Consider the following 14,377-nt stretch of genomic DNA (forward strand, 5'->3'; position numbering starts at 1 on the left):
GACTGAAGGAAGTAAAATGTTTGTAACTGATTAACAACTTACATGGAATCATATTATTTCTTTAGAATAAGGATTTCTGCTTGATTAAGTAGGAAGTACACACAGTAAAAATGAGTTTCTGTACCTAAAGAAGTGACTCATGTCTGGGAATTGCCAAAATTATCTAAGCTAAAAGGTTGTTCACTGAGGTTATGGTCTCCTCCCACTTCTAGAAGACATGACAAGTTTATCCATACAGGTCAATAAAGGTATTGGAAAAACTCTAAGAGAGAAGTCAGTAGGGTGGATCTATTGAGTTAATAATTAGTCACCCACACACTTCCTGGTGAAAATTTTCCATCTAAAAAACTCTGTGATGACAAGGTTTCAAATGATATAAAAAGGCAGCTAAATGGAACACTCCTGTATCAGTCCTGAAGACACCATGGCCAAGCTCATTCTTGCCACAGGTGAGTTGATAATCATAGAGCCTTAGTCTTTCTTGATCCTTTCCTCACAGAATCTGACAAGAAGCAGTGTTGACATTATAACTCAATGTTTTGCCATTCTTCATTTGTCACTGAAAATTTCCTTTCTTTATTCAGTTTTTCCCTTGCTCTCATAAGTCCATAGTTGAGAGGATACTTTTTCCTCACTAATACCACAGACATGACACTAATAACTCACTTTGTTTGATGCCTCTTTTGCTATTCTTTTTCCCCCAGTCATCTATTGCCTGCTCTTCTCATTGTTCCACCTGCCTGAAATTCACAATCTATTTATCTTCATGTGGTCATTCTGGAACAATTTTTTGACAGATATCACTAAAATCTAAGATAGAGCTATCCAATTTTCTTTGCTCTTCTTTTTTTTTCAGAATTATTTGCCATCTCTCCTCTCTTGTACTATTTTATTGATGACTTAAGTTCTCACATTTAGTCATTTGAGAGTTAGATTTGGGTGTTTTAACCCAAATTGTTCACAATTTACCAGTTTCTGCCTTAAATATGTGCCCTACATACTTTTAAAGATTCATAAACTTAGTCAAATGAAGACTAAAGCTCTATGTGTAATAGGTTCACAGCAGAGATGCTCTAATTAGATGATAATGTTCAAATTCAAAATCTCAGTACTCAAGAGACCCAGTCAGAACATTCTTCTGTAGAAGGCCAGCCAAAACTATGTAGTGAGAGACCTTGACTCAAGGAGCAAAGCAACACAAACAAAGGAAACATCCTCAAACCTAAAATGTTCCTTAGTAGTTAAAAATGGCATATGATGCAAAATGTCTTATGTCCTCCATCAAGGGCTCTTAGTAGATGCTTCCCAGTAATGGCCAAGACTCCAGAAGATACTGAATTATGTACTTTAGATGTATTGTTTGGGGGAAAAGTTCTGCTTATTGCAGCCCTGGGAACTGAGGCTCCTGAACGTATATGTTCACTAAGTAGAAGATATTTTAAGAAATTTCATTCACTAATGCTGCCAGAGGTAGTATATTTCAAATTTCATAACATTATGACACATAAGATTGAACGGGAAGACATTACCAGGTTTTGCCAATCGGTGTAGAGGATTTTGAAAATCATGATAACTCCAAGATCCACACCTTATATAAAGCTTCAAAATTTGTTTGGGGTAGTAGGATGGGACAGAAAAACTGAGGATTTGATCCTTATGGTTCTAGCAACTGATCCAGACTAAATGTGTCTTTTGTCTCTCTAGGTTTAGCCATTCTGCTGAATACTCAGTTGGGTGAGTTATTGGCAAAAACATTAATATAAGTCTCTAGTCCTGATTATATTTTTCCTAATGTAATCATCTGTCTGTCATGATTCATTTTAGTATTACTTTCTCATATTTGTTAAATTGGCAAAAGATGTTATGAGGTAATCTACTTGGGGGGAAATGTAAGGGTTGAATTTGTGGGGAACAGACTCATATCAGTTTTCACTGTTCTCCTCTCTTTTGAGATGAGATAAGAGTTTTGAAACTAGTAAATTCTGGGTTTCAAAGGAAAGATACGTTTGTTTTCTCAAGAGACTCCAAAGGTTAGCTATGATTTAACCATGAATGTATATACTTTATGAACAATGAGCAATTATTAATTCGAATAATTCTTTTTAGCTGCTGTATGAATAACAGCAAGGGAAAGAGGAAAGGCAAAATTGTTAGCATGTTCCCTGGAATCTACATGAGGGGATTGTTCTTCTGATAACTTTCCACAGGTTCTGCCTATCAGTTGATGTGCTATTATACCAGGTGGGCCAAAGACAGGCCAGACTTGGGGAGTTTCAAACCTAATAACATTGACCCCTGCCTGTGTACTCATATCATCTATGCCTATGCTTCAATGCGGAATAATGAGATCACTCCAGTAAGCCCGGAGGACTTGATGGAGTATGAAGCTATAAATAATCTGAAAACCAGGTAAGAAAAAGACCAAGTAAGAGATTCCTGGTTTGGTACATGTGTGTAAATAGTTGCTGCCTCCCAATCTTCCTTTAAATGTAGCTCAGAATTAAAGAAATTGAACTGACAATCTGATGATATATTTTTCTTGAATTATAAATTGAGACAGACTGCCTTTATTGTTTATAGCCTTTGATTACTGCCTATAGTACAGAATGACTCACAACCCTATTAGAGTGTGGGTTAGCTCACCTACTTATATTGAACATCATAAGAGTTCTTCTTATCCAATATTCTGACATATATTCTTCATATCTCATTAATTTTGATAATGTTTGTCCTATTCTTTCTTTTCCTAACATTTTCTAAGATTCAACATTCTACTTTTGCATTCTGTGAGTCTGAACATTTTAGCTTCCACTAGTAAGTCAGACCATATTCAATTTGCACTTCATTTAATGTCCACCTGATTCACGGGAGTTGCAAAACGCCGCCTTCATTCTTTTTATGGTCAAATAGTATGGCAGGGTTTATGTATAGCACACCATTTGTCCATTCATTTAGTGTCAGTTACTTTCTGTGATAACATATATTATGTTTTGTAAATAATGCTACAGTTCCTGTCATGTGCTCTCATCCTTTGGGAAGAAAATGATTCCATGTAATTTAGATATAAACTCTGTGGTAGTATTTTGTCTGTGATGTAACAAATAAAGCTTGCCTGAAGATCAGAGCACAGAGCTAAGCCACTAACTAGTCATAGAGGCCAGGCAGTGGTGGCACATATCTTTAATCCTAGCACTTGGAAGGTAGAGGGAGACCAATTTCTGTGAGTTCAAAGCTACCCTAGGCTACTCAAGATTAACCCAGTTTAAAAGAGAAACAGAACCAGATAGTGATGGCTCACACCTTTACTTCCAGTACTTGGTAGTCACATAGTTTAAACGCAGCACTAAGTAGGTAGAGACAGGAAGGGGTGTGACTAGATAGAGAGGAATGAAAGGCAGGAGGAGACAGGAGCTCAAGCTATTCAGCTTGAGGATTCGTGGAGAGAGGATTCTGCCCCCTTTGATCTGAAAATTCAGTAGAGGTAAAAAGTCTCTCCAGTGGCTGACCTCTATACTTCTCTGTTCTTTCTGCATTTACCCCAATATCTGACTCTGGGCTTTTATTATTAAGACCAATTAGAATTCATATAACAAAACTAAGCAGTGTGGTTGCTGGGGCATATGGCAATTTTATGTTTCTGAAGAATTTCCACAGTGCTTTCTTATGGGACTCTAATGACTATATTTACACCAATGGTGTACAAGTGTTTTCTCTATTCACATCCTTGACAAAATTGGATATTTTCATTCTTATTTTACCAATTGTGATGGATATGAGATGATATCTCAGTGTGGTTGTAATTTCAATATCTGTCTTAGAAATGTGTTAGACTGATTTTTATTCACTTGTTAGGTTTCATTTTTGGAGAAATGTCTACCTCAAAACTTTTCCCACTTTTTCAAGAATGATTCATATTTTTGATATATAATATATTCCATTGCTGGTACATATATTCAAATTAATTCCTTCACATTGTATAATTTAAAGTATTTTCAACCAGTGTAATGTAATCTCTTTATGCAGTTGATTTTTATTTTCCCTGATTCATAGGAGAAATCTTTTTCTTTACTTTTTGGTAGTAGCCTATAAATTTAGAAACATTTTCAAAAAGTGCCACTTCACAGATGACTCCAATGGAAACTTCATCATTTTCTTACAATAATTTGATAGATTTATACCTTATGTTCACATTCCTATTCCACTACCAGTTGACTTTTGTCTACAATGTGAGACTGGGATACAATTTCTTTCATGGCACATAGAGAAGGCTGATGTTCTAGTAACCTCTTGCTGACTGATGCTACTACCCATGGTTTAGAAACCACATGTCAATTGAAGGAAGTACACAATATGTTACAAATCCTGATGTGATCACTATGGTATTATAAGGGATGAGTGTCTTCCTTTCTCTCTTTGGGATTGCTTTTGCATTGGAAGGGTTAAAAAAATGGAAGAAGACTTTTAAGCTTTCTAATTTAGGAAGTAGAAAGTGAAGGTTATTAGAATTTAGATAGCACTACTTCCCAGAATCAGAAAATTTGATTTATTCTGTTACAGTTTCCCTTTGTTAAATAAGGCATGCTCTCATATTCCACAAACTGCACTATTTAGCTTAGCCATAATACAAGAAAAACTCAGGTGACTTCTACTTTCAGTAATGACACTTTCCTTAAGAATAATCTAAGGTATGATTTCTAACTGAAAAAAAATTCATCTAAAGAAATTCCATTTACTTTTGTAATTTATATTCCTTGCATCAAAACTAAACCAAACACTGAAAGCAATCCCTCACCCCATGTCAGATCACGGAATCTGAATCTCTAAGGAAGGAATAAGAAGCCTCTAACTCTAATGTCTTCTCACAACTGCTGATCATAGTTATTTGGAAGTTAATGGCGCAAAACAACTATTCCTTTGAAGATGTACACTTCTAGCAGAATTTATTTGTGGAAGTTGAGAAATTAATAAAGCTACAATAATCTTCCATTTTATGTGATCAGGAAGACTGTGGGATAACCACGGTTCTAAGTTACTAGCACAGAAATCGCAGACAGTATACTACAGGGAAAACTTGTGTTGAGAACGTTACTTTAAGGACCTTGCACTAAAAGTATAACAACAAATTTTGGTACAAAATTTTTAAAAGTAATGAAAAATTATGCTGAGCTGTAGTCTTTTTCATGGCATGACAGCACCAAATAATACGAGGAATACACAAATAACACTGCTATTTCATATAAAGGGAACCAAAGGATTTTATGTTTCTCTTTTACTGTTGACTTTCAGGAACACAGAGCTGAAAACTCTCCTGGCCATTGGAGGTTGGAAGTTTGGATCTATCCCGTAAGTTCTGTACACAGCCTATTACTCTTTGCTAGTGTGAAAACACAATCTCATTCTATTATTTCTCATCTTTAGAAAGGTATTAAGAATATCCAGGGGGCTGGAGAGATGGCTCAGTGGTTAAGAGCATTGCCTGCTCTTCCAAAGGTTCTGAGTTCAATTCCCACATGGTGGCTCACAACCATCTGTAATGGGGTCTGGTGCCCTCTTCTGGCCTGCAGGCATACACACAGACAGAATATTGTATACATAATAAATAAATACATGTATTTAAAAAAAATAAGAATATCCACTGAATATTTATGTTAAGTCCTAATTTATTTCACTGAAAGCTAAAGTTAAGCAGAATGCACTCTTTATAAGTCCACATGTGACTTTCACAAGTTCAAATGGATTTGGGTATTCTGGGCTGGCATCCTCTGTGTGTTAGTTATCAACTACAAAGAGCTATTTCTTTAAGTAAATAAAATACCCCTGTCAGAGGAGTGTCATGTACTTACTGCTTCTTTCTGCTATTTTAGCAACTGAATTGAGGGCTCCTCATACAGAAGAAATATGCTTTGCGTTAATACGAACTGGAGAGTATTTGAAGGCACTAGATTGTTTAGCTAGGACGGAAAGCTATTAAAATTAGAGGGCAATGTAATAGTAGTTAGGGTGAGGTTCACAAATCTGAACAACCCAGAATCTGATAATCTGATATTATCTATTAACTGTCTTATTCCAATGTGGTAATGGGAAACAAAACTTCATTTCATCTTTTTTTTTTCTTTTTTGTCTCTTTCAGGTTCAGTGACATGGTGTCTACTGCTCAGAATCGTCAGACTTTCATTAATTCAGTCATCAAATTCCTGCGCCATAACAAGTTTGATGGGCTGAACCTGGACTGGCAGTACCCTGGGTCAGGTGGAAGCTCACCTAAGGACAAGCATCTCTTTACTCTCCTGGTGAAGGTGGGGAAGTCAGGGATAATTGCCTTTAGTCCTAGAAGATTCAAAGTCTCTGCTTTCCAATGAGGGTTGGGTTCTTTTAGAGTAGACCAAATTTGAATTTATAATTATAAATTTTTAGTATTGCATAGGCCCTGAAATATCATTCATTGATTCTACAAACATGTAGAACACTATACCACATGCGAGTCAGGAATGATAATGCATGTTCATATGTTGTCTATGGTGTGAGTTCCAGAGTTATGATGATCTTTAGGTTACACACAAATAACTAATATATAGAAAGGGCTTTAGTAAATTTACCTGAGTCACTCAGATAATAGTATCACATCTGCCAGTTTTGTTTCACTGCAGAGTTCAAACCTCATATCAATTTCACCAGAACATCTATTATTACTGAGTATGGTATATTCAAATGGTAGTTAATGCGTACAGGATGAAGATGAAAATAAAGCAGAATCTTTTGCTTCAAACAGTTCTCATCTGAGGTATAACACTATAGCCTAGGAAACAATTGAGGTGCATCTTGGTAATGGCAATGAGAGGGGTCAATAGGATGCGAAAGAAATTCAGATGTGTGAGTAACTGACTGTGTGTGAAGGAGGATTAGAAAGAAAGAGCTTCTGAGTAAGTCATGCTTGAATTTAGTCTGGGAAGAAAAGTCTGTTGTGATAAAATTAGGTAAGGATGGGTCTGTCACAATGAAGTGATAAAAATTAATAAGCAAATTACTTTGTGAGACATGTGAGTTTACAAAGGTAACAACTTCTGATCATGGGAGAGCCTTAGTCTCAGATAAAGATGTACAATTCTGCAAAAACATGGGATACTTTGAGGGCTTGAAGATTGTGGGGAAATATGACAGAACTTGGACTTTTGAATAATCACTTAATAATTTAATGAAATTTAAAAAATTAGAGTGAGCAGTCAAGAATTCATTGAAAGCTGTTGAAGTGAGGTAGCAAATAACCAACTATTTTACAAGATGCACAGAGGGCGTGTAGACAGAGTACATAAACAGGACAGGGGACCATTTTGTATTAGAGCTGACAAAACATCCCACTTTTCAGACATAAGGATAATATCAGAATTTCTTTCTTTGTTGAGAGTAAAATGGAATAACAGTTGATTTGTAGTGAAAAAAGATTACTTTATCTTTGAACATACTGAATGTGAAGTATGTATATGAAAACACACACTGAAAGAAGGTTGATAATAGATTTCATGATTTAGGATCTGATTTGAGATATTGTTCTGAAGTTCTCAGGAAGAGTGGTAATCTTCTGGCAAAAATCAAAAGAATAATAACCAAAGATTGGAGGTTTTAAAAATGTAGTCCCCTCTATGATACTTGTATGAAAAAAGAAACAACTTTGATTAATTGTATATTTAATTTTTGATGTAATGATCTATAACTGATCTACCCTGCGATATAATCAGTAATAGATTCTTTTCAATAAGATTCCTACCATTATATATTTCTGAAGAGTATCAATACTTTATACTTATTAAATGAAAGATTGCTTCTAATGAATAACTATGGCATGAATAATGATATGAAATAAATTTCTAGGCAAAATTCATAACTTCCAGCATTGATTCTAGGTGATTTTTCTTTAAAAGCACATGATTAAAGCAATCATGCTGCATTTATGCATTTACTATTTGGAGATAGCTAAAACACATTTCTTCTTATGCTTCTTTCACCAGTAAAGTGATCTTACTATTTGACCCACTTGCCCATGGCAAATTCTGGAAGTTTTCTTTAGAAACAGTTTCTAGAACACCAAACAACAGTGATAAGAGATAACCCAAGTATTGAAGACGGGAACAGAGTCACATAGAACCTAGGCAGATTCCAATAGGTACAGAATCTGACCTGTTACAGTGTTCTTACCACCTTCCCAGTTCATCAAATCAGCATATCATTAGACAGGATGTTCAGTCTGTGATCTAGTTCATCCAGTCAGCAATGGCAGCAGCTCTCCACAGGACTGCAAGAGGATGCAGGGCACTGATGAAAGTCATTTCCAGAGAACTGAATATTTCCAGAGAATAGCTCTGATCATATATTGGGGCCTGGATATTGACCATTACAAGTTACTAGATGTTTGGCTTGGTGATATTTCAAAATTTCTATGAATAATATTAGGGATATATATGTTTAGTAATAACATTTAATCTCCTGAATTTGTTGAGGTAATAGTGCATACCAAATTAAGACAAAATAAGAGAAAGTGTATTGCAATAAATTTAAGTCTGTATTTGTTTATTGTGAAAAGAACTGAAAAAAATGAAATGAAAACATCAAACATTTTTTTGTAGGAAATACGTGTAGCTTTTGAGAATGAAGCCTTAGAACAACACAAGACCAGGCTGTTAATCACTTCCACAGGAGCTGGTATCATCTCCATCATTGAGGGTGGCTACAAGATCCCTGAATTGTCACAGTAAGTAGGGATCCATATTCACAACTTCTGTGAATGTTTACCCAGAGTGCTTACTCCTGGTCTTTCTTGCTGCTCTAAGACTCTGATTATAAGCCTTGTAAAGGGAGTGTTGGCAAGAACAACAGCACTCAAATGAACTGGATTCGAACTTTTTTTTTTTCCCCAATATTCTGGCTCTTTTTTTTATTCTTTTTTAATTAAAATTTCCAACTGCTCCCCGTTTCCCATTTCCCTCCCCCTCCTCCCACATATTGCCCCCTCCCCCCACTCCCCTTCCCCATCCCCACTCCTCTTCTCCTCCCCCCAGTCCATTCCCCCTCCCTCTCGCTACTGAAGAGCAGTCCAAATTCCCTGCCCTACAGGAAGACCAAGGTCCTCCCACTTCCATCCAGGCCCAGGAAGGTGAGCGTCTAAACAGGCTAAGCTCCCACAAAGCCAGTTCATGTATTAGGATCGAAACCTAGTGCCATTGTCCTTGGCTTCTCATCAGCCTTCATTGTCCGGTGGATTTGAACTTTTAAATAAGGTCTTTATTCATTCTTTCAATATTTCATACATTTCTTTAATGTGTTTTGATTAAATTTATTCACCAATGCCTCCCTCCAAATTCTCCTCATACCTTACCTTTATCCCATTGAATTCCTTATTTCTTGTTTCAAGCTGTTTTTGTTCTCCTTTTTTGTGTCTTTTGTCTGTTTGTTTTCTGAGGCAGGGTTTCTCTGTAGCTTTGGAGTCTGTCCTAGAACTAGCTTTTGTAGACCAGGCTGACCTTGAGCTCACAGAGATCCATTTGCCCCTGTCTCCCAAGTGCTGGGATTAAAGGTGTGCATCACCACTGCCTGGCTTGTTGATGTCATTAATAAGTACCTAATGCAATGAGTTTTGCTCATGACTTTGGGCTTATTCATCACTTCACAGACATGCAATTGTGGCAATATTCCTAAGGAAGTTTGAATTTGTTTCCCAAAGTAGCCTTTAAGCACCAATAACATTTTCACCAAGTTTGTCACATGGAATAGGAACTGTCTTAAGTTTTGCTGATGATATTGGTAGGTCTTGTGCAGGTAACCACAGCCATTGAAAGTTAATGTGTGCAACAATCAAATATTGTCTGACTTATGTTAGCATTTCACAGTCTTTCTCCCCAGTAACCACCAGTGCATAATATCTTTGTGCTGGTTCTTCTGTGAACCTTCAAGTAAAAGGGTATACATATCTGTTCCGCAGTTGAGGGTTCACAGTTACTTGAGTTCTGTAATTTAAATAATACTGAGTGTATACAGTAACTACTATACATTAAAGAGAGCAAATTCTCTGAGTTTGATAACACCATGGATATAAACATGAATATTTAAAAGATAGTTTGACAGCATGGCCATAAAGCAAACAATTTTGGTTCCTGCTTGTGTCTGTGAGTTCACTGGGCTTGCACTTTAGTCCAGATTTACAGTGTCAGGCATGAGATCCATCCCATTGCTAGCCATCTTATGCTAGTAAATAGTTATTATATCTATAACCATTATATCTTTACTGCACAACTTGCCAAGCAGGGAAATTTTGTTATGTGCAGGGTTTAGCACTCAGTAAGTCTATGGTATTTTCTCCTCTACCAGATTGCATAATACTTTTGGAAATGATGTAGGCTTGCCAACAGGAAAACAGTTTGTGTTGGCATTTCCAGGTTTATTCCTATATATTTCAAGTTAATGTGTGTCCTATTCAACAATCAGGTTGTTTAAGGTGTCTCTGTACCTACATGGCCAATAAACTCTAGGGAGTTCTCTGTTACCTGAGATGGACTTACTCATTTAATAAACTAGGGCTCATGAAGAGTAGTTTGCATCCACTGGTTCAGGAGAATTGTCTGTATTCTGTCAATCATGTTATAAATAAACGCTGATCAGGCAGGCAGGAAATATAGGCGGGAAAACCAGACATGAAGTAGAAATGATGTAATGAGAACAGGAGAATTCTGGGAAGGAGGAAGTTGATTCCTCCCACTCCTGCCCAGACCACCGAAGGAGCAGGATGTGATCTGTCCCACTGAAAAAAGGGACTGAGCCACATGTCTAACATAGATCAGAAAAATGGTTTAATCAAGATGTGAGAGTTAGCCAGTGAGAGGCTAGAGCTAATGGGCCAATCAGCTTATAATTTATGGAGACCTATGTGTGATTTTCTTTGGGGCTAAACAGTTGTGGGGTACTGGGCGGGACAAAAACCCCAACAACAAGCAGGCCCCCATTCATGTTACAATCCATGCTGGGTATTTCAACTCAAACTCATTTTTTTGGTGTGGTTTATTTTTAGCTAAAATACTAGTTAGTTGGTTGTCACACATCTTCCTTCTATAATTGTATTTTTCCTAAGCTACTTTCCTCTCCCAAATCTTGATTTCAATTTAAAAACATTTAACATATAAACCAAAACCCTTTCAATTTCTCTGTGTTTTTTATACTCCTGAATTAATTTTTCAGTTGAGTAGAAGAAGAATGCAATTGTTAATATGGAATTTTCCAGAACCTTTCATTATAGATAAAATAAAATTAGAAAAGGAAAGTAAACAAAGCATGAAATTTGAAGTCTTTATGGGGTAGGCACTGGTACAATGAAAGGCTTTCAGAAATTTAACTGCAAAAAAGAATGATTCTTAAAACTTTCCTTTTTTTCAGGTACCTTGATTACTTTCAGGTTATGACATATGATCTTCATAGCTCCAAGGATGGCTATACTGGAGTTCATAGTCCCCTCTACAGAGGTCCAACTGACTTTGGCATTAATGCCTACCTCAATGTGGTAAGACCCTGGACAATTTCAAATGAAATGAGAAATATCTAATATCTTTGGAGATTCAAGCACGAAATAAATGCTAGCTGAACTTACTTAGTCTTCTTAAGCCACTTAGCATATCTGAAAAACCATAGTCATCAATATATTTTGAAAACAGATCTAATTAATTTTCCATTACCATAACATATTTTTGCTGTCAGAGTAAGGGGTCTAACCTTAGTAAGCAGACATTACCAGCTCTTTTGACTCTACGTCTAACCTTTTGTTACTGTAGGAAGACATCATGACCTACTGGAAGAACCATGGGGCTGATTCTGAGAAGCTCATTGTTGGATTCCCAGCCTATGGACACACCTTCACTCTGAGTGACCCCTCTGACAATGGAATTGGTGCCCTTACCATTAGTTCTGCCGCACCATGGAAGTACACAGATGAAACAGGATTATGGGCCTACTATGAGGTCAGTAAATTTTTAAAAGTGGTCAATGAATTGCAGGCCCAGTTCTTTAATCTGAGAGCTAATATCTGCTGTAAATGAATGTTCATTATGGCAAATGCCTACAAGACCTGAACTGAATGACCACTAAAAATTGTGTTACTTTTATGATATTTCATTATTAATAATTAATAGAAAATTCTTTAGGATATACAAGATTTCTTGATATGAGAGATCAGTGGTACTCAACCTTCCTAATGCTGTGACCCATTAATGTAGTTCCTCATGTGTGGTGACCTCTGTAACCAAAGAATTATTTTGTTGCTGCTTCATAACTGTAATTTTGCTACTGTTATTAACTATATTTTATATGCAGGATATCTGATGTGCAACCAATGTGGAGGTCACAAACCACAATTTGAGAACCTAGACCATACCCTTAAATCTACTAGCAAGACTATAGATATATGGCAAATAATTATCTATCATACCATGTAGGAATTCAGAGGATAATGAAATTACAGTGCAAAAATATGAACAACATATCTGGATATGAAATATCTGTATCTTTACTATTTCTTTTGAGGTCTAACTTTGTTTGATAAGCTTGCTCTTGTGTTCAGTTTCTTGTACTATATATAAAAAATGAAATTACATGCTACAAATATATGCTATGTGTATTACTGTAATCCCTAGTTCGTTAAACTTGGAATCTCAGCTTGCAGAAGACTGGAGCAGGAGAATTATCAGTTTAAAGACTGTCTTAAGTATATATTGAGATTCTGACAGAATATAAAAATATAATAATAATAACTGTAGATATAACCCAACTGGAGATAATCTATATAGCCTGGGCAAAGGTCTGTATGTATGGCATGCCTAGCAGAAGTAAAAGAGAACAATATGTCAATTTTCTTTAAAACAAATAAAACTCATAAGAAAATGGAAAGGAATAAAAACAAAGTACATGCTATTTTTCCTTTATGGTATTGATGTTTAAATATTTGATATTTAAAGATTTGCAACTTCCTGGATGATGGAGCCACTGAGAAATGGTATGCATCCCAGGAAGTGCCCTATGCTTTTAAGAACACAGAGTGGGTTGGCTATGATAATGTCAACAGTTTCAAGATGAAGGTAAGTTCAGTCCATTGGATGTGATGAGATCTCATTTCTGACTCACAATAATTAAGTAACTCATGTCCTCTGTCTAAACAGGCTCAGTGGCTCATAGAAAACAACTTAGGAGGTGCCATGGTCTGGCCCCTGGACATGGATGACTTCACTGGTTCTTTCTGTAACCAGGGAAAGTTTCCTCTGACCTCTACCTTAAAGAAATATCTTCATGTCCAAAGTCGAAGTAAGTGACCACAGTGTTATATTGGTATATAACGGCCTTCATCAACTCAGAGGTAGTCTTGACAGTTCCACCCCCAGTTCGCAGAGAGAATTTTTCCATTTTATCTCTGGGAAATTTTCAAAATGAGAGACTGTTTCTTACCTTTCCAAACCCTTTGCTTCCAAAAATCTTTATTACATACTTATTAGAAAGCAGGCCTAACTCTTGAGTTGTTTGGGATGTTTCATGCTACTAAATCTTCAAGGCATAAGATCAAGGCATGAGTCCATAGAAACTTTAGTCATTTTTAGGTTTCAAATATTCCACTCTTTAAAGATCTTCATTACAGTATATCTCTGCCCCTTTGTCAAGTTTTATCAAAAAGACTTCAACAGTGCTCCAATGAATTCTTGTATCCATATACTCTCTGATGAATAGTACATACTGAAACTTTTTTTTCTCAAGTTCAATTACTCACTGAGTATTCATGAAGCATTGCTGATGTAAAAGAAGTAAATTTAATTACCAGTTCAACATGATTTCTGGTAGACAATGAAGACTTGGGAATGTAATAAATGCTGGATTTCTGGTGGTAACTTTCCCTAATAGCCAAGTCTAGATTTGTTTTCTGATCTAACATAAAGATATTTGCATCTTTAGTTCATTTGATTGTGTTAGTTCTTTTCATTTCTAGGTACAATTTGCCTTTTATCAAGGACCACAATTTTGTCTTTGTGCTTTATTTTTCAGGTTGTAAGCCAACCACTCGTGAGGAGCTTTAGCTTGTAATTGGTCCTCAAATCATGAGAATAAATACAAAATCAGCATTCAGTTTTATGTGAGACTCCTATGGAAAATAACAGAAGCAGCTTCTGGTCCTGCCTGAATTGAATCACACACCAGCACAATTGTTGTGTGGGTCTTCTCCTCAGCTTCACTTGTGACACACCAGGCATGGTTTTCATGAGTCAAATTATCCATGCTCTGAGAGATACAAGTGTCTCTGCCTTACTAGTGCTGAGATTAAAGGCATGTGCCACTACCACCAGGCTCCCATGCTTTTAAAAAA

At 36.3% G+C, this 14,377-nt stretch overlaps 1 protein-coding gene across 1 annotated transcript; it reads left to right on the forward strand.

Annotated features, from left to right (window-relative positions):
- The first annotated feature begins 424 nt into the window (after positions 1-424).
- Positions 425-13,337, forward strand: LOC130889655 (chitinase-like protein 3). The gene is made up of 10 exons (XM_057793527.1): positions 425-449; positions 1,705-1,734; positions 2,208-2,409; positions 5,287-5,343; positions 6,131-6,296; positions 8,619-8,743; positions 11,416-11,539; positions 11,808-11,993; positions 12,987-13,106; positions 13,188-13,337. The coding sequence occupies exons 1-10, from the start codon at positions 425-427 to the stop codon at positions 13,335-13,337; spliced, it is 1,185 nt and encodes a 394-aa protein (XP_057649510.1).
- The last annotated feature ends 1,040 nt before the right edge of the window (positions 13,338-14,377 follow it).

This window comes from Chionomys nivalis, chromosome 18 (assembly GCF_950005125.1).
Source record: "Chionomys nivalis chromosome 18, mChiNiv1.1, whole genome shotgun sequence".
Taxonomy (NCBI): Eukaryota; Metazoa; Chordata; class Mammalia; order Rodentia; family Cricetidae; genus Chionomys; species Chionomys nivalis.

What these genes read in the sequence shown, in the direction of transcription:
- LOC130889655 (XM_057793527.1), top strand. Translation starts at nt 425, where the DNA reads ATGGCCAAGCTCATTCTTGCCACAG. An exon ending in AAGATCCCTGAATTGTCACA is followed by an intron (nt 8,744 to 11,415) that starts GTAAGTAGGGAT and finishes CCTTTTTTTCAG; the next exon opens with GTACCTTGATTACTTTCAGG. An exon ending in GATTATGGGCCTACTATGAG is followed by an intron (nt 11,994 to 12,986) that starts GTCAGTAAATTT and finishes TGATATTTAAAG; the next exon opens with ATTTGCAACTTCCTGGATGA.